The sequence below is a fragment of the Gopherus flavomarginatus genome, chromosome 1 (assembly GCF_025201925.1).
Source record: "Gopherus flavomarginatus isolate rGopFla2 chromosome 1, rGopFla2.mat.asm, whole genome shotgun sequence".
Lineage (NCBI taxonomy): Eukaryota > Metazoa > Chordata > Testudines > Testudinidae > Gopherus > Gopherus flavomarginatus.
Window position 1 is genome coordinate 272,448,556 of NC_066617.1, and position 19,389 is coordinate 272,467,944.

General features: G+C 40.4%; 1 protein-coding gene across 3 annotated transcripts in view; it reads right to left on the reverse strand.

Annotated features, from left to right (window-relative positions):
- Positions 1-19,348, reverse strand: part of RAP2A (RAP2A, member of RAS oncogene family) — a 32,667-nt gene extending 13,319 nt beyond the window's left edge. For all 3 annotated transcript variants that reach the window (XM_050951919.1, XM_050951935.1, XM_050951925.1), the window contains exon 1: positions 19,004-19,348. In XM_050951919.1, the coding sequence (XP_050807876.1) occupies positions 19,004-19,317 (314 nt within the window). In that variant the 5' untranslated portion in view covers positions 19,318-19,348. The remainder of the gene's footprint in view (positions 1-19,003) is intronic.
- Between the last annotated feature and the right edge of the window lie 41 nt (positions 19,349-19,389).

Below are 19,389 nucleotides of genomic sequence, written 5' to 3' on the forward strand. Positions count from 1 at the left end.
GTTCTGTTCCCCAGCCCTGGTTCAGTGTGGGATCTGCCCTTTTATTAAGTGCTAAATCCTGGATCCACGGAAATTAATCCCCTGTAGGGATAGTTATGAAACTAAAAAAAAAAAAAAAAAAAACACACACTAAAGTTAGCTTCAGTTGGCTTAAGAAAATAAGATATTTGCTAGTCAGTAGGCAAAAGCCCTAATTAGCAAATAAAGTAAGACTGTGAGAAAAAGCTAAGATCAGAAGTAGTGTGGGAAGGATGGATGGTTTAAAAGTAACCGATAAAATACAGGACTGTGGTAACAAGGCAAAGAAAAACTGTCAAATGAAAGAAGCACAAACCTTTCCACTGTTCTGCTGATAAGCAAGGGCGGAGGGAGAGAAAAAAAGAAAAGATGGTCTTGAGGGAAGGAAAATATCAAGGATAAAATGCTTCAGGCTAGGTTTTTGCTAGAGCTAATAGTTTAGCTGAAAGGTATAAAGAGAGCCATGAGTCTGAAGGTTCTTTATCAAATCTGGTCTCATCATGCCGGAGCAAAGCAGGATGAGAGGACTATTCTCTGGCACATTGCGAGTAACTGATCATATGCTTATGAATGTATGCTACTCTGCTGGATGTAGTCAACTGCTTATTATTTAGGCACACTTAAAGCAACTGAATATTTTCTTTAAATCCAATGGCCAAATGGTAAATTTATGGTTATTTAATGTCTGGTGGTGCCCTGTATCATTATTCATAAACAATCATTCAAATACCACTTTTACATCAATGACTGTAGTGTTCATGATAATCAGAAAAGTTTTGTACTTGTAACCCTTCTTTAGCTTGTTATTTCAGACTCTAAAGTTTATTCTTTCCTCCTGTTACTATGAGTTCCCTGTACTCAGGAGCTGTAAAGGACTACAGATATTAGAGACAGTGATACTATAAATGAGGTCTGCAGATAGATCTTGGTTAGAGAAAGTATTTATCTCCATTTTAGACTTCTGCAACTTTAGTGGCAAGAATCCTATCAAAGCCTAGCTAAGTAAACTAGATTACATGATACGATATCTTAAGTGATCAAATGGTAACTTCAGATTGCCAAAGCCAAACACAGAGTATCAGAGGGGTAGCTGTGTTAGTCTGGATCTGACGAAGTGGGTATTCACCTATGAAAGCTCATGCTCCAAAACGTCTGTTAGTCTATAAGGAAACACAGAGTAGTTCATTATAAATTATGCCACTTAGAATGCAATTTAGTAATTTAGCCTGTCAAGACAGGAACTTTGCCATAGCTTGAATATGATGGTAGACTCCAGAAAAGCAAGATACTCTACTTTTAAACCCAGCAAGATTTTCCTTACATCCATTTCTAGCATTCTGTGGAAGGTTTTAAAACGTAAAATCCTCAAGGTAGAGAACACTGTGTGCGCTAGACTATTTGTCCCACAGAATTCTTCAAATGAGTTTAGACCAAAAATAAGGTATATATTTTTAACAGTGAGAGTAATTAAATCACTGGAACAATTTACCATGGCTCATGGTAGATTCTTCAACACTGGCAATTTTTAAATCAAGATTGGATATTTTTCTAAAAAAGATATGCTCTAAGAATTATTTTTGGGAAATTCTATGGCTTGTGCTGGACAGGAGGTCAGAGTGGATGCTGAACACAATTGGCTCTTCTGGTTTTGGAATCTATTAACTAGCAGAATGCATCCCTGCTTCTATCACTTTGGGAAGCTTAGGCAAGGAAAAAACATTTTCCCTCAACTTAAAATTTTCTATATTTTGTTAGCGTCACAATTTTAACACTGAGAGCTAGATCCTCATCATGTATAAAAAAAAGCGCAGTTCCATTATCTTCCACTTAGCTATACAGATTTATACCAACTGAAGATGTCTCCACATTTTAAAACACCTAGATTCCTGCATAGCTTTTAAGTGTCTTAGTTGCCCAAACCACAGAAGTTATTCTAGCTCTAAAGTAACTAAAAAAAGAACACTTGTAAAAAGACATTGTGATGCTAGTAATTCATTCCAGTTTACCAATCACATGCATTTAATTTTCAACAGTCCTGGAAGCTGTTAGATTGCATAAAAATGGAGCAACACTTCATTAAGCAATCCTCATATGGGTGTAATACAGGAATTTTTAAAGTCATTCTATAGGTAGGTAAAATATAGTTGTGGGAGAATTCTGCGCCACTGTGTGGGCGCAGAATTCATGTTGTTCACAGATTTCTTTGCTTTCCCAAGGAAAAATGACTTCTGAGGGGAAGCAAAGGGAACCCCCAAAAGCAGTCACTTGCCCCTCTCCACTTGTGCAGGGGGAGAGGAGGGTGAGCATGCATGCATGGGAAGATATCAATCAACACCAGCCATGTGGGGCTTGGCATGCAAGCAAGAGAGAGAGAGACTGACGGTCCCTCTGGCTCGCTATTGTGGCATGCCAAACATGGAGGGACAGGGCTTCGAGGTGTTTGGCGTGAGGCAGGCTCTGCCCCTCAGACAGAGCACAATGTAGCAGCCTGCCTGCTTAGTTGTTTTCATTGTTAGTGAATTGTTCCCATTCTTAGACAACTCCCCCAGGAGAATAAAACATGTATAAAAGTTTTAAAGCTCCTTTACACTGCTAGAGTGGTGTAACTGTAAAGGAGCTTTATTGTAAATGACAGTATGGCGTTATAAATGCTTATGGTACCTTATGACAGGTTTCAGAGTAGCAGCTGTGTTAGTCGGTATCAGCAAAAAGAACAGAAGTACTTGTGGCACTTTAGAGACTAACCAATTTATTTGAGCATGGTACCTTAGTGAGAACTGGTCTAAATTTTTGGACTAAAAAAATTTCCTATCAAAACGTGCTCCATGAACTGTGTGCTACTGACGTTTCTGGAGATAGTCAGTAGCCAATATAAATTGTGAGTTTGATTTCCTAGCCCTCACTTGCTTGTTATTTGCCTATAATGCAATATTTAGCATATGGCTGCCTGTATTTGTTGACTAATAACTAGAAATAAAGGATAAAACATAGCTACATTACTATTACACAATCAAGGTTTGGAGATTTCCTCCAACGCTCCCCACTGCCATTCTCCATCTATTGTATTGTAGTTTACACACATTACCAAAAGAACTGAAACTGGAATTATTATATTGTGTTATTTTGACAAATAAAATATGCAGAATTATAAAATATTGTGAGCAGAATTTTTAATTTTTTGGTGCAGAATTCCCACAGGAGTAAAACAAGGCCTGGAGTGGTTAAGTTGCTTACCCAGAGTCCCATAGCAACTCAATGGCAGAATTACGAAGATAATTCTGGAGTTCTGATTCCTAGTCCCCTGCTCTAGAGAATGAAGCATTCTCTAAGCGAGGGATTGGGAACCAAAAAACATTCCTTGCATTTTAATCCAGGCTCTAAAATGAATTCCTTATGCAGCCTTAGGAACGTCATATTCTCTATGGGCCTCAGTTTACCCATCTGTAAAGAGAGGCTAATAGTACTTACCTGCTTCACAGGATGTTGAATATTTAACATCTGCAAAGCAATCTAAAGAATAAAAGCACTATACATATATTAAGTGACGAACAGACCACGCTCTTGTAAGAACAGACCAAGAGATGCTACAGACATGGAATATTCAGACTATTGTAGCAATTTTATAAGTGATAAATGTTATAGGCTAGTCACTGTATTGACTCAATGGGGAAACTACAGGATTCCTGCAGGAATTATTTCAGATTATTTAATTTTTTTATTATTGACCTTGGCAAAGAAAGTGGGAATGTGCTAATAAAGTTTGTGGATGACACAAAGCTGGGAGGTATTGTCAATACAGAGAAGGACTGGGGTATCATACAGGAAGATCTGGATGACCTTCTAAACTGGAGTAAGTGTCATACGATGAAATTTAATAGTGAAAAGTGCAAGGTCATGCATTTAGGCACTAATAAGAATTTTTGTTATAAGCTGGGGATGCATCAGTTGGAAGTAACAGAGGAGAATGACCTCGGTGTATTGGCTGATCACAAGATGACTATGAGCCGTCAACGTGATACAGTCATGAAAAAAGCTAATGTGGTCATCAGGCGAGGTATTTACAGTAGAGATAAGGAGGTGTTAGTACCGTTATACAAGACACTGGTGAGACCTCATCTTGAATACTGTTTGCAGTTCTGGTCTCCCATGTTTAAGAAGGATGAATTCAAACTGGAACAGGTATAGAGAAGGGCTACTAGGATTATCCGAGGAATGGAAAACCTGTCTTATGAAAGGAGACTCAAAGTGCTTGGCTTGTTCAGCCTAACCAAAAGAAGGCTGAGGAGAGAGATATGATTGCTCTCTATAAATATATCAGAGGAATAAATACCAGGGAGGGAGAGGAATTATTTAAGCTCAGTACCAATGTGGACACAAGAACAAATGGAGATAAACTGGCCATCAGGAAGTTCAGACTTGAAATTAGATGAAGGTTTCTAACCATCAGAGGAGTGATGTTCTGGAACACCTTTCCAAGGGGAACAGTGGGGGCAAAAGACATATCTGGCTTCAAGACTAAGCTTGATAAATTTATGGAAGGGATGGTATGATGGGATAGCCTAATTTTGGCAATTAATTGGTCTTTGACTATTAGTGGTAAATATGCCCAATGGCCTGTGATGAGATGTTAGATGGAGTGGGATCTGAGTTACTACAGAGAATTCTTTCCTGGGTGTCTGGCTGGTGAGTCTTGCCCACATGCTCAGGGTTTAGCTGATCACCATATCTGGGGTCGGGAAGGAATTTTCCTCTGGGACAGATTGGCAGAGGCCCTGGGGGCTTTTCACCTTCCTCTTCAGCATGGGGCATGGGTCACGGGTCACTTGCTGGAGGATTCTCTGCACCTTGAAGTCTTTAAACCACAATTTGAGGACTTCAATAGCTCAGACTTAGGTTAGGAGTTTGATACAGGAGTGGGTGGGTGAGATTCTGCGGCCTGCGTTGTGCAGGATGTCAGACTAGACGATCATAATAGTTCCTTCTGACCTTAAAAATCTATGATTCTATGAACTAAAGTCACTGGGAGATAATTAATAAATCCTGAAGGAAAGTAACAAGTCTAGAGAAGTATCAGAAGGGTAGCCGTGTCAGTCTGGATCTGTAAAAGCAGTAAAGAATCCTGTGGCACCTTATAGACTAACAGACGTTTTGGAGCATGAGCTTTCGTGGGTGAATACCCACTTCGATGCATCTGACGAAGTGGGTATACACCCACAAAAGCTCATGCTCCAAAACATCTGTTAGTCTATAAGGTGCCACAGGATTCTTTGCTGCTTTTACAAGTCTAGAGAAGTTTCTCTCCCTCTCCTGGGAAGTGCATAAACTGGTTTGACCTGGTTCAAGAGGCCTAGTAAACAAAAACTATATAAAGTGACAACTCTGTCGTAAGTCACCCTCACCCAATCCACAAACTGACATGAACTTATGAAAAGGCCCTGAAGTACTTTGGAGCCTGCCAAGGTTCCCATCTGGAAGATGGATCACCACCACACTTGACCTGCAAAGTCAGCTGTTTATTGTTTTCAGATATGTTCTTCGTAATGATTTTATTCTGAATAAATAGTACTTTGCTTTATGCAAGCTGGCTCATCACTGGTTAAACCTGTCACTGCTCTGCAGAAAATAGGACAGCAGGTGCTAAGCGGAGGTCAGACTTGCTGAAATAACTACTGTGAAGTCCAGCCTAAGTCTGGACAGAAAGGATCGCAGGACCTGCCAGAAACCTATGTGGGGCTCCCTCAAGGAGGCTATGAGGGGGTCAGAGGTGCAGTTACTTCAAGAACTATGACAGACTACTACAAATCTTTTTTGAAGAGTAAGCATATACAGCCACCTAATTGTGTGTGGTCCTAAATTAAATATAGGACAAATTCAGTTTTATTTATTTCATACTAAATCAGGATTGATTATAGCCAATATATTTTTGTTTTCAGTTGGGTTGCTGGGCCAAGCAATGGCAGAACTAGCTGCAATTTTGTATGCACACTGTTGGCAAGCGCATAATAAATACAGTGCCCAGGCATGGAAAGTAAACTCTATAGGAACTCTTCCAACCAAGAGGCAATGGAACAGAAAAGTTAGTGATGCATTACAGTCACTCCCCAACTGCTGCTATAAGCACTCTTAAGTCATCATGTTTTTGAACAGTCTACAACAGAAAATATGGAAAGGAAAAACATTCAAATGGCCCTGGTGGAGGACAGGATTCGATACACAGCCTTGAACAAGGAATTACTACAAACTTATGCCATTGTGCAATGGCAGCAAAGAGCTCATACATGTCTTCAGTAGTAAAACGTAGTAAAGTTACTCTTTACAGAACTTTCAAAGACTATGAACTGCATAATATGAGACTATTTCCAGTTACCTCAGGACTGGACTCACCTCCCTAAAATTTCTCATTTTTGAGAAAATCACCCACATCTGGGATGACCTCATGTGCTACCAAAAACAAGCCAAGCACAGAACCAGAAACACCACCTTCCTTCCAAAAATGCAACCTTGTTCATACAGTCATAGAAGCACTGACTGGAATTAGAGTCACCACAAGAGACTAACCACTGTCCGTCTTAGATAGTAAGAGAGCAGGGAATACCTGGACACTTACTAATGAATTGCTAGCACCTCCTTTGATAAGGAGTCCAATAGCTACTCTAACATTCAATGGTCTAGCCAACACTAAATCATTGCTCAATCCTAGTGAGGTTGCAGGTCTTTTCTCAGCAAGCTAGCAAACCACCAAAAAACTACACTATCCCCAATGTCATGTTTTAGTTGCCAGTATTCAAGATCCCTTTCAGTCAGGCTTCAGGGTAGGCCACGATGCAGAGAATACTTTTAGCTCTTGAGGATGAACTCAGCCTGTCTACAGACAGGAGAAATGCATCCATATTCATGATACCAAGGACCATCAAGTACTCCTGTTCCATCTTCAAGACTACACCTTTCCCTGACTCAGTCCTGGCCCCTGTAATGCATGCATTCGTGACCTTTAGACTTGGCTATTTCATCTAATTTAAAAATAAAGTTATACACTCTGGAACAGCTCCAAAAGATACAGTCTAATTGTTTAGCAACAAGGGTCACTGTGAACACATAAATGCAGCATTCTGATCTTTGCAATTTCTCTCCACTAAATCTCATTCAAGATCTTGATTTAGATATTCAAAACCCTCCATGGGCCTGGCCCTCATTCTTGAGAGATCCCTCTCCTTCTGCAACCATGACCTCCTATGACAGCTAGGTTCCACTGGAACCATGAAACTGTTGACCAGTGAGTGACATACAGAAGTTTTTAAATAAATTGTACCTAGATACTAGAGAACTCTCAAGAAACAATGACCACAGACCTCACCACATTTAGAACTCAAGGCAAACCTTCGGTTTCACTTGAATTTCCTTCAGTGAGATCCACAAATCTGCTTTCAGTGCAACACTAGGGTTGCAGACTTAAAGGGAGGAAACACAAAAGCAAAGGTTTTTATAGCACCATAAAATTTAGCCACTCTTCATACGGAATATACTTTACTTATATATATTTTACAAGAAGTCTATTAAACACATTTACAAAGAAAAGCATGAACAGAAGTTGTGCGCGCACTGTGGTTTTATTGCTATAGAATGTTTGGCCAAAAATTTTAAACTTGGGTGTCTAGAATCAGGCACCTAAAGAAGTAGCTTGATTTCTGGAGTTGCTGAACACCAATAAATGCTGCTGAAAACAGGAAGGCTCAGCACCTCTGAAAAATTAAGCTGCTCATTAAAATGCCTAACTTTGGGACCCAGGTTTAAAAATTAGGTTTTAAAGATCAGGAAACAATGCAAACATTTAAAAATGTTAACTGGGCAATCTTAATGTCACATTAATACAGTTTTGTGCACTTAGTTGATTGCACAATCAGGACAGCTGCAAAGCTAGTCGTTGCCTACCAAATTTACAAGCTGCATACCACCTAAAAATTCAGCATTTTTGTTTTTTAGTTACATTTTTCAAAAAGTCTCATAAGTACATTTTTCAAATTCCTTTTAATTTTTATAATCACTCTCACTTAGGCTCAAATGTTAGCCCATAACCTCACTAGAGCACAGAACCCACAGGAGAAGAAGAGTGGTCCTATTAATAGGGTATTAACTGGGGACATGGAGATCTAGGTTTGATTCCCTGCTTTGTCCCAGCCTTCATGTGACCTATACCAAGTCACTCAGGGCTTGTCTAAATGGGAGCCTTAGCTCACACTGAGTTGATATGCAGTATGTAAACCACATTAAGAGCATGCAGATTGGACAACAATATCCTCTTTCCACTTGCATCACTGTGTATATACAGTGGGAGCTTGGAGTGCACTAAACATTCAGTGTATCAGGCAGGTATTCCATGGTCCTTTGCTCTGCTATGTGCATTCTGGGATTTTTCTCAATGGAGTACTGTGGGAATGCATAGCAGAAGCCTGGGAATTTCAGGATTGGAGGGGGAAGGGTGTCAAACACCCAAAGATCCCATGATTCCACTCCTTCTCTATCCCATCCTTCCTCTGTTTCTGGATGGGCTAGCAACCATTTTTGAACTGCTATCGGCCAATATCGGTGCAAGACTGCTACGCATCCCATGCTAGCAGCTACAGCTGTACAGGCTATTTGTGCTTGATAAGAGCTCTCAGCATTGAGTGGCTTCTGTTTCAGACTGACTGCTGCAGCACCAAGCAGATGTGGCTACAACAGTGGCTTCTCCAGCAGCAGATGAATGAGGACACCACCATCAAAGAATGGTTACTCTGTGAGATCTTCTTGAAGCAGGTTCACACAATGCAGAATTGTTTCTGGGCTCAGGAAACCAGAACTGATTGATGCAAGAGGACTGTTCTGCAGATCTGCACAGATCAGCAGTTGCGAGACACTTTCAGGATGGCAAAGGCATCTTTCTTTGATATTTGTGCTGAACTGATCCTGTTACTGCAGTGACAGCAACCAGCACGCAATGTCCCATAACCACTAAGAAGCAGTTCATCATTGCTATCTGGAAGCTGACCACCCACAACTGTTACCAGCCCATCGACAACCAATTCAGTATGCAGAGATTTACTGTGCGGGCCACTGTCATGCAGCTCTGTGCTGCCATACTGGTGAAAGTGAACCAAGGTAACAGTGAACTGGGTTCTAAAGCTTAGTAATGCTCAGATTATTGATGGCATGGGATGTAGGGGGCTCCTGAACGGTACTGGGCAACTGATGGAACCCATGTGCACCTATCAGTTGCCTCTCTCATCAGGCCTTGGAGTTTATAAACAGGTGCTCCTCGGTCTGGTTGACCACTGAGGTAGGTTTACAAATACAAATGCCAGGTGATCTGGAAAGGTCCACCATGCCTGGATCGTTTGGAATTCACACCTGCTTACCTTAATGAATAATGGTGTTTGCCCCCAGGATCACTGTGGACATCAATTGTGTAGAGATTCCTCTGATCATCCTTGAAGACCCAGCTTATCCTCTGCTTCCCCAGCTAATGAAGCTATTTACAGGATGAAGAAGGGAACTGTTTAACTATTTTCTCCATAGTTGCAGAATGACAGTGGAGCATGTAGTTGAGCATCTCAAAACTAGATAGTGTTGTCTTATGTCTTGAACAAAACTTGTTTCAGATAAGAGGTGTGTGTTGTATTTTGTACAATACTGATGAGAGTCACGGAGAAAGTTCTGACAATAGGTGGGAGGCTGAGGTACAGAGACTTGCTCAGACTCACCAGTATCTGTCCCTGGTTGCACTAGTGTGTGCAAGTGGCTCACACACTCCCAGACAGGAGTCCCTTCTACACACTGGTGTGAACTGACCAGATTTAACAGAATTAATTTAAGCATTGAGCTTTAGTTAACAACTATTTTCATCTTTATTATTTTATGGCTTGAATAAATTGGGATAAACTAAAGGAAAAATATTGATTAATAAGCAAAATAGAAAAAAGTGTTCTCCAGAAACAAATATTCAAATGCTTAAGCTTGTTTAAAAAGCAATTACATGAAAGGCCAGCAGACTGTATTGTAAGACCGTCTCAAACTTCAAAGTGAAAATGTTCTCATGCTCCTTTAACCAAGTTATACACACTGAAAAAGTCACTCCCACTACAAAACTCATTTTAAACTGTTGTAATAGGATTTTCTCTAGCTCATTAAAATTACACTTTTACAATCTTTAAGCACAGACCCGACCATTAATTCAAAACCTACTTAGCGGCAACACCTGTCTTATAAAAGATTATAATTTAGGAACTTCAGTGTCATATCATTAAATTAGAACTATTTAGAATAAGAGTATTCAGGTTCTTTTCAACATGGAGATGACATCTACCAAAAAAGGAGAGGGAAGTATCTCGGCTCCTAAGAGTATTTACACAGATTCCCTCACAAATATATGCAAGACTGCGTTACCATGTCCACCCCTGGGAACTTGGTTGCCACTCACTGGATTGCAGAACTAGATGCTATAGAGAGAAAGTACTGCATTTCAGGGGTTGCTTTTGCCCCCCTCCTTTTTTTTTTTAAAAAGTATCAGCCCCTTTGCAATGACACTAGCTTTAAGACACCAAAAATCTGAAAGAAAAAAAAATTAAAAATAATGGTTTAAGAGTCATTCAAGCTTGCAGAAGTTTTGCTCTCCACCAACACCCACACAGGAGTCTGGAGGCATATCATTTGGTTTTTATGCCTTGGCAGAAAACTAAGAGCTTCTTGTCTAAAGTAGTAGGAGCTATGCATACACTGCAGCTCAGAGTGAGCCTCCTAGCCCAGGCAGACTCACTCACCCTAGAAGGGCTCGAGCTGGCATATGAAAAATAGCAACTCAGACATTGCAGCTCGGGTAGTGACTGGGGTTCTCAAGCACACCTGATGCCCCATGTCTGAGCGTGGGTGGCTAGTCTGTCTCTCTGTCAGATTTGTAATATCCACACTACTTCTAGCACACTTGCTCAAGCCCACCTAGCATGAGTCTGACCATCCAGGCAGGGAGGTTCACTCCCAACTGTAGTGCAGACATATCCAGAGAGTCGTGTGTTATCTTAGTCATCTCTGAACAAAGCTTAACGTACTTCAAGTTAGTAAAACATCTCCCAAGTGGTTAATAAAAACTTTGCAGAAGGACAACCCTCCGTTGACATGCTTTCTCTCATAGCAGTATAATTCAGTTCCAGCACTATGGATACAGTTCCTAGAGTACAGATTTCATTCCAGAAATCTGAAATAGATTGATACAGTCCCTGCATGAATTACTATTCATACCAAGGCAATTCAGCACATCTTTAGTCTATATTATGCCATACCCCTTTTGGCTCCATGGAGAAGTTAACCAGTTCATCTTTTATCACAACATACTATACCACCATGTAACCAGTTCTGTGAGCATGTCTTTAAGGTACACAATTACACATTTAAAATCATATTAGCTGGTAATATTTTAACTTGAACTTCCTCCAATTATTAAGACAACTGAACTGATTGAGGCCATGTCTTCACACAAAAGTTGCACTGGTTTAGCGAAATCGTTTAAATAACTGATTTGAGGTAAACTGCCCTTATTAGGAATTTACATCACTTTTAAATTGGTGTGGATCTGACTTATGTTGTTTTAAGTCAGTCTGCATAAGCCAGGGGTAAACTTATTTGAGTGTCCACATTGGATTTGCACGATTTAACTGAAATATTGTAAAAAACAATTTAGTTAAACCAGTGCAATTTGTGTGTCTAGACAAGCCCAGAGAAATTTAAGACAATATAATTGCAAAAGAGCATGTGGTTAAGTATCACTTCCACATTGCCTCACAATTCCTGGAGCCTGTTTGTTCCAGTCCTTCTACCTGCTCACTTCCCACTCAACTCCTTTGCCCCAGTCCGATCTACTCACTTCCCACTCACCCCTCTGCACCGAAAGCTACCTGCCAGCCAATATATCCCTGCTCTGCATTTAACGCTTAATTTAAACATAGGCTGTTCTATTTTCCACACAGCTCTGTCAAACAGCATTACAAGATGCATATTCAGTGTATTGCTCGTTAACTAGAGGTGCACGCCAGGGTTCCTGTTAACATTTTATTACAGGAAGGAGCATGATTTTGGGAGAGGCACCCAATATCCACAATTCCTTGAGATCTCTGAGAAGCTGGTGGAGGAGAGAGATCAACTGGACTGGTGTACACTGGAGGGAGTGCATCAAAACACCTTAAGACCCTCTAGCGCAACACTAAGGATGATGCCTGCAAGTCCAGCAACTCACCCGCTATCTGTCCTTATTATAAGGAGTTTGAGTGAGTGCTCATCACTGCTCCAACCACAGGGCAGAGCGCACAGCCTTGCACAACATGCTTCTGAACAGGGATGAAGTCCCAGGTATGGCCTCCCTCATTTGCATGTCCTGGCACCAAAGGGTCAGGGAAAGCTCCCTATATGGTTCTAAGAAGGTCTGCTTCCACATGCAAAAGTTCTGAAGCCACTGGTGGTTGTCTCAGGTCTGCATAACAATGTGATCCAATCATGCTATGCTAACTGTCTTGTACAACAGGATCAGTCAACACATGAGGAACCTGCAGCAACTGCAGCAAGGGACAGGTGTCTCCAGACTGCCTTGAATGAGTTCCCTTCCATGTACTGTGTCCTCCACCATTCAGAAACTGCTGCTGAAATTCCATCCAGCATTTGGTAGAACCTCTTCCCTACTGCATGGACAGTTCAGCCACAAGTAGGGGCAGCTCTTCCACCAACACTGGCTCCCAGGTGGATTAAAATAAATAAATCAATGATTTAAAAAAAAATTAAAATAAAACAATCTGATTTTTTTTGATTAAATGCTTTTTGAGGAAAAACCTTATCTAAAGATAAAGATGAGATATCTTTGAGCTATAATGTACCATGGAATACAGATTATAAAGATTCTAATTCTATAGTATGAGACAATATATTCAAGGAATGTTTAAGAAAAGTTTTGTAAATGAGTTCCAATAGTTCATGGATTAGGGACCCAATCTTATGTGGTTCCAGAGGCTACTGTATAGATTATTTAGGTTAATCTTTCTCTCTACCCAATGGGATTCAGTGCTCAGTCCAGAAGATACCATCAGAGATGCTTAGTTTTGCAGTTCTCAAACTGTGGATTTGTGTCTCCAGAGATAACATGCTTGTTAACAACAAAATAACTTTAAAATAAATATATAGAGGTGAGAAATAACAGACCTCAACCCTATTGTCCCTCTGCAAATTTGTGTATGCAGAGTCAGTCCCTCACCTCTCTCTAAAAGTGCAAAGTTAAATTCAATGAACAGAAGATCATTGGGGGCGGAATAGATCTGGACAAGCAGAAGAAGTCTGGAGATAAATGTGAGAAGAGAGGGACAGGCAGTAGAAACAAAAGTGAAACTGTTTGAGAGCAGCATATTCCAGAAGTCTTGGGTCTGAGTGTAGCCTTCATTGATTTGAGATCTACAATACCATTCTTTCACTAGAAGTGAAAACCTATAATGGTAGCAGGCTGTAAGAGAGACCCACTTTGGGAATATTTAGTGAAGTTTCTCTACGTAGGGTAAGACAGGCATGCGTGCAAAATGCAAAGAGTGCAACAAAGAAATGAAAGGTCTGGTTGCCCGAATGAAACATCATGAGAAGTGTTCCTTCTCAGGAGGAAGCTGCATTGAAGATGATGAAAGGAACATGTCTGAACATGCAGGATCTTCAGGCAGGTTGGTAAACTTTTTTATTTCATGCTTCTTTCCTAAGGACTGCCTGTCTTCCTTATGGACTATTCTTGAATTCTCATGTTTGAGCAAAAAATATAGTTGTTACTCTATGGTACTATCATTTTAGATGTAGTTGTGATAAAAATAAATAGCTGAAATAGGCAGATCTTCCTTTTACAATTTCACCTTTAAAGTAGTATTGAGTGTCAGCGAATGCAATGTGTAATACAAAATGAGTAGTATGGTAATAATTAAATAACTGCATTGATTTATTTTGTTTAAGAGAATCTATCCTCAACATGCAGGATTCTGAAGACTATCCACCTTCAAGATCACCATCACTTTCTATGGCAAAAAGAAAAAAAAATCTCCATCATCTAGAAACAACCGTAGATAAGTTTGTGATAAGAACCAGCAGATTACAAAAAGTAGTAATTGATTAAAAATGCCCAGCTTGTTTATGCAACGAACTCTCCTTTCCATATGACTGAGAACCCATACATGGTTCAGTAATTAAGACCAGGATACAGTCTACCCAACAGAGCAGATGTTCGTGAACAAAATAGATGGCACTGTCACTGCCAAAGTTCTCAACATTCAGCTTAAGAGAAATGTTGAACACATGCTAAGTACCTTGAAGCCTATTTCTGTAGCTGTGAACAAAATGAAGGGAAATAGCTATTTTATTGCTGACTCTGTTGAAATTTGAAAGGAACTGAGTCAGATCTTAAAAAGAGCAATTCCAGAGTTAAATTACAAGCATTAAAAAACCAATGTGACAAGCACTATCTCCAGCTCATTTCTTGAAAATATTCTCAATACTCAGTACCAGGGTCAAACCTTAACTGCTGAAGAACAGGAGTTTGGCTATGACATGGACATCCAGCAATCATCCCTCCATAATGCCAACTATAATAAACTTCAGAGCTAAGGGTGAACCAGAAATATATGTTTGCTGATGGTGTTTTAAAGAAAGTCACACCAGCGAACTGGTGGAAGTCACTTAAGCACTTGGTTTGAGAGAATGTTGAAGTGATAATCTCACTTTTAACAGCAGTAGCTTCTTCTGCCAGTGTAGAAAGAATATTTTCTTCCTTTGGACTAATTCATTCGAAATTGAGAAATCGTTTGGGACCTGAAAAAGCACGAAAGCTTGTTTTTCTTTTCCAGATTATGAACAAACAGGAAAACGAAGGTGAAGATGACTGAGTTAGCTGCAGAAGCCAATATTTTAAGTTTCTCGTGTTGACTTGGCTGACGTAGTTGATTAATTTTTTTAAATATTTCATTTAAACTATTTTAGTTAAAAACAATTTTAACAAAAACAAACTTGATTTTAAAAAACTTGAATGTTTAGCTAAATTAAAAAATATTATATGTTTGCTGTTGAAAAAAAAATCCAGAATACATAACAGTGTTGTTTTAGTTTAAATAAATGTCTGGTGATGTTCTTTTCCTAATACAGCATGGTAAGAAAATCCTCCAAATAATAATAAACCTGTTGAATTGAAGATATTTATGAAGTCGGTCACTGGGAGGTGAACTATCTGCTTCAATTACCTTTGGTAAATGAAATAACCAAACAATCATTCAATTTCTGATATCGCTGTAAAACTAATCTGAAAAGTTTTCAAAATAAATCAGTTTAAAAATGTATAGTGGGTATCTTCTAAAAATGAAACCTCCATCTATCTCTGAGTTGAAGAATATGTATTAAGGTTATAACAACCAAAAAGAATGCACTTTTATGTAAAAATCCTTGATTACATCGAGTCTTCCTGACTAGTGATTTAAATCATGATTTAAAACCTGACTGGATCCATGACATGGGCTCAGCTGGAACAGACAGAATTGAGAAGCGTGCAGAGTTGGAAGTGCTTCAACCAAGTAAGCTGATGGGTTAAAATCACTTCTGCACAGAGGCCCAGGAAGGACAGAAAATATATCACACTCTGATTCCCAGAGTAGCTCCAAATAGCGAGGCATTAAGAAATCTGGGATACGTGTCCAAAAACCATAGCATCAAACCCACATAACTGCAGCGTCTGTGTGAACATGGCTTTAAGGCAAGGGTTATGAGAGTCTGTGCACTGTGGACACTCAGAGGCTGGCTTGGCTAGCATGTATGTGGACATATTCTAGACAGAACACGGGTACACACTGCAGCATAGGAACATATATAAACTGTGGGAGCTGCATTTTAACACTTTCTCTGTAAATGCTTTTGAATCATGCAATATTTTACCTACTAATGTTAGAATTTATCTAATCCCGCTCAACAAAAGGAACATTTCTTGGCTTGTGCACTCACTAGTTCTTTTTTGTTACCCTAGTTTATTTTCTTAAAAACCTATTGGGGTGTGTCACTTTCAATCTTTGTTTCATTGAAAACTGCTGTGCTTTTACCTCACTCCTGACTCTTGGTAGCACTGGTATAGCAGCTTAGCCTTGTCCAAACAAGTAAATTTCTTCAGACAACAATCCAGCTCCTTCTGAAATTAAGTGGATTATTTACATAATGTAAACAACACACAGTTAATTATGTTTCCACAGTTGTCCACTCATTTTGTGGGAAAAAATTCTCAGTGCAATAGTATAATTTAATGTAAGCATTCTTAACTTTTTTGTATCTCCTACTCAATGGCAAAAAGGTAGTATTTGCTTCTCTTTGCCCACTAACACAGAATCCATCAAGGGCCACTGGAAGCTGTGTCCACACAAAGTCTAATATTTCTTGCACACACAAAGTTTCCCCATCATTTAGCACGTGTATAAGTGTTTGCAGTGTCAGGACGTAAAACCCTAACCCATGTAAACAGGACTGAGTTTATAGGCTTGTGTACATGGGGAAATTCACCACCACAACTGTACCGGTATAATTATATCACTATAATCTCTGTGTGTAAACTCTTATTCCAGTGTCTTTTTTTGGTTTAGTTTATGTCACTTTCAACATTCAATTTAATGACTTTTTTTTTTAAACTTACTATGGTTACAAGTCTATACTTAAGATTACTAAACCTAAAAGGGTTAAAATACTTAAATGAAAAATTTAAAAAAGTAACTTAAAACTGCATAAGGTGGCATCAAGACTAATAGTCAGTACAGTAGTACCCCCAAGACTAATAGTCAGTACAGTAGTACCCCAAATGACTTTTAGCTAGCATATTTTAACAAAATGCCTTTATTTAAAGTTGGTGTCCCCCCTTATTAGGCACAGATCAAGCCCCCGTTTAAAGTTGAAAGATTGGCAAAGTATTTCCACTAGCAGCTGCAAACCTGCATTAGTTTTAATATCTGTAAAGCACTGTAGTATTATGACATCTTGCTCATACCACTATCCCACAGTGCATCTATTACAAATGTAGACGGCAACAGAAAAAAAAAAAAGGGAGAGGCATGTGTCGATCTACTGGTAGCAGTGCTGACTGAAGTCAACTAAGGAAGTTCAAGCTGGTTCTATTCTGCTTTAGCTATCTACAAATTGTACATTTAGGTCTGATTGCAGAACCTCTGTTACGGATTATAATGTAAACTGAAAAAGTGTCAGTTAAATTTTCCAATCCCAACTGAATTTCTGACGGTAAGATCAGTTTTTGACTGATTAGCTAAGCAAATCTGATAGGAGTTTAATAAACATGAGAGCTCATAATAGCTAATTATTTAAATTAAAAAAAATCCTTAAGTGGGGAAACAACGACTGGCATAAGGCAGATAAAGTTTAACTGACTTTCAATAGGGCTTGTGCTCTTCAATCACTTTGATTCATATAAAAATTCCACCCTCAATCTTTAAACTTCCCTACTATATCAAATGAAATGAAGAGAAAATAATCTTTTATGACAAGTTATAAAGCACATGTACAGGGAATTACTACCTAGGAACTTAGAAATCTTGACTGAAATGAGAATTTTTTTTCCCCCAAAATATATTTCCCGTCACCCATTATAATATTTACCTCTACCTTAGAAACTCAAATGACAGCTTGCACGTATAATGTAATGAACACACTTACATGATTAAATGTTGTTGCTAAGCCCTGACTACATTAAGGAAGGTGGAAATACAGTTGCAGCCCTATTATATAGTTTTCTTCTCTCTCTCATATATATATATTAAAACTATATATAATAATATATATATATATATAAATAAGAGAGAGAGAGAGAGAGAGAGAGAGAGAGAGAGAGAACAAATGTCCATGTTGGAGAACCATGATTTAACCTTGGTTGATACTTAGGCTTAAACATGGTTCTTAGAAAATTACTTTCATTTACACAGGCAGGAATAAACCCAGCTATAAGATGGTTTGGCCACAGGTATGTCCTCATCCACATTGACATCTCAAATATTTCAGATGGTTGTACTGCCATTAGTGCAGCTCAACTAGTGGTAGCATTAATGTACACTGGTCACTTATATTTCAACCAGTGTCACCCAACCAGTCTCAGACTGTAACTCAGCGATATAGTAGTTAAAAACAGATGGCCCATATACCCTAATTCACCAAGCACTGCTATTACGACAAAAGCTACAACAGGGGCAATACAGCCAGGAGAGATGTAAGGGAAATGAAAGTGTAGATAAGGCCTAAGCATCACAGCGTTCCTTAAAGAAATACAGAGTTTTTGTACTGAAGAAGGGGTTTGTGCTCTGGTATCTTGAAGTGGTGTGGGAAGGTAAGTAAAATCTCTGGTAATCTGTTGAGGTAAATTTTGTATTCAGTTAAATAATATGTAGCGTGCACAGATCGGAAGATCCCTCTTTGCCAAATAATTGATTAGTAAAGTACTTTAAAGAAAGGATGATGTGGGTGACATCCAAGTACCAGCTACCTCCCTCACAGCCACAGGGTTATACTAAGGCCAGCCCCTCGTCTGCACTGCGATGAGCAGCCTGGCACATTTCAGACAGGAAAATTGCAAACTTGCTGACCCTCCTGGGGGCTTTGTGGTACAGACATCTCCTGCCGGCCCTGCTCCCATCCTCCACCCTCAGGACCAAGCCCACGGCCAGTGCAAGCGGCTGGGTTTGGAGGCCCCGATACCAGAGTTTCCACGACACGGGGAAAAGCGGCGAGAAACCCCCCGCCCGGCAATTTCTAATGAGCGAGGCACCGGTTAACAGCCCGGACCCACCAGGCCACGGGGGGCCGCAGGGGGCGCGGGATGGGAGCAGCCGGGCCAGGCAGGGAGAGGCTGGCAGAGGGCTGGGTGGGGCAGGGAAGCTGGGCTGGCGGCTGCAGAGCGGGGGCCCGGGGCAGGGGGTGTCACCTCTTGACGCGGATGATCTGGTCGCGCATGGGGCGGATGTCCTGGAAGCTCTGCTGGTTGACGAGGCTGTAGACCAGGATGAAGCCCTGCCCGTTCTTGATGTAGAGGTCCCGCATGGAGGCGAACTGCTCGGTGCCGGCCGTGTCCAGGATCTCCAGCACCGAGGGCGACGCGTCCACCTCGATCTCCTTGCGGTAGAAATCCTCGATGGTGGGGTCGTACTTCTCGATGAAGGTGCCGGTGACGAACTGCACCGTGAGCGCCGACTTCCCCACCCCGCCCGAGCCCAGCACCACCACCTTGTACTCGCGCATCCTCCCGCCGCCGCCGCCGCCAGCGCGAGCCGCTCACCCCCCCGCCATGGGCGCGCCCCCGCGCTGCCCCCG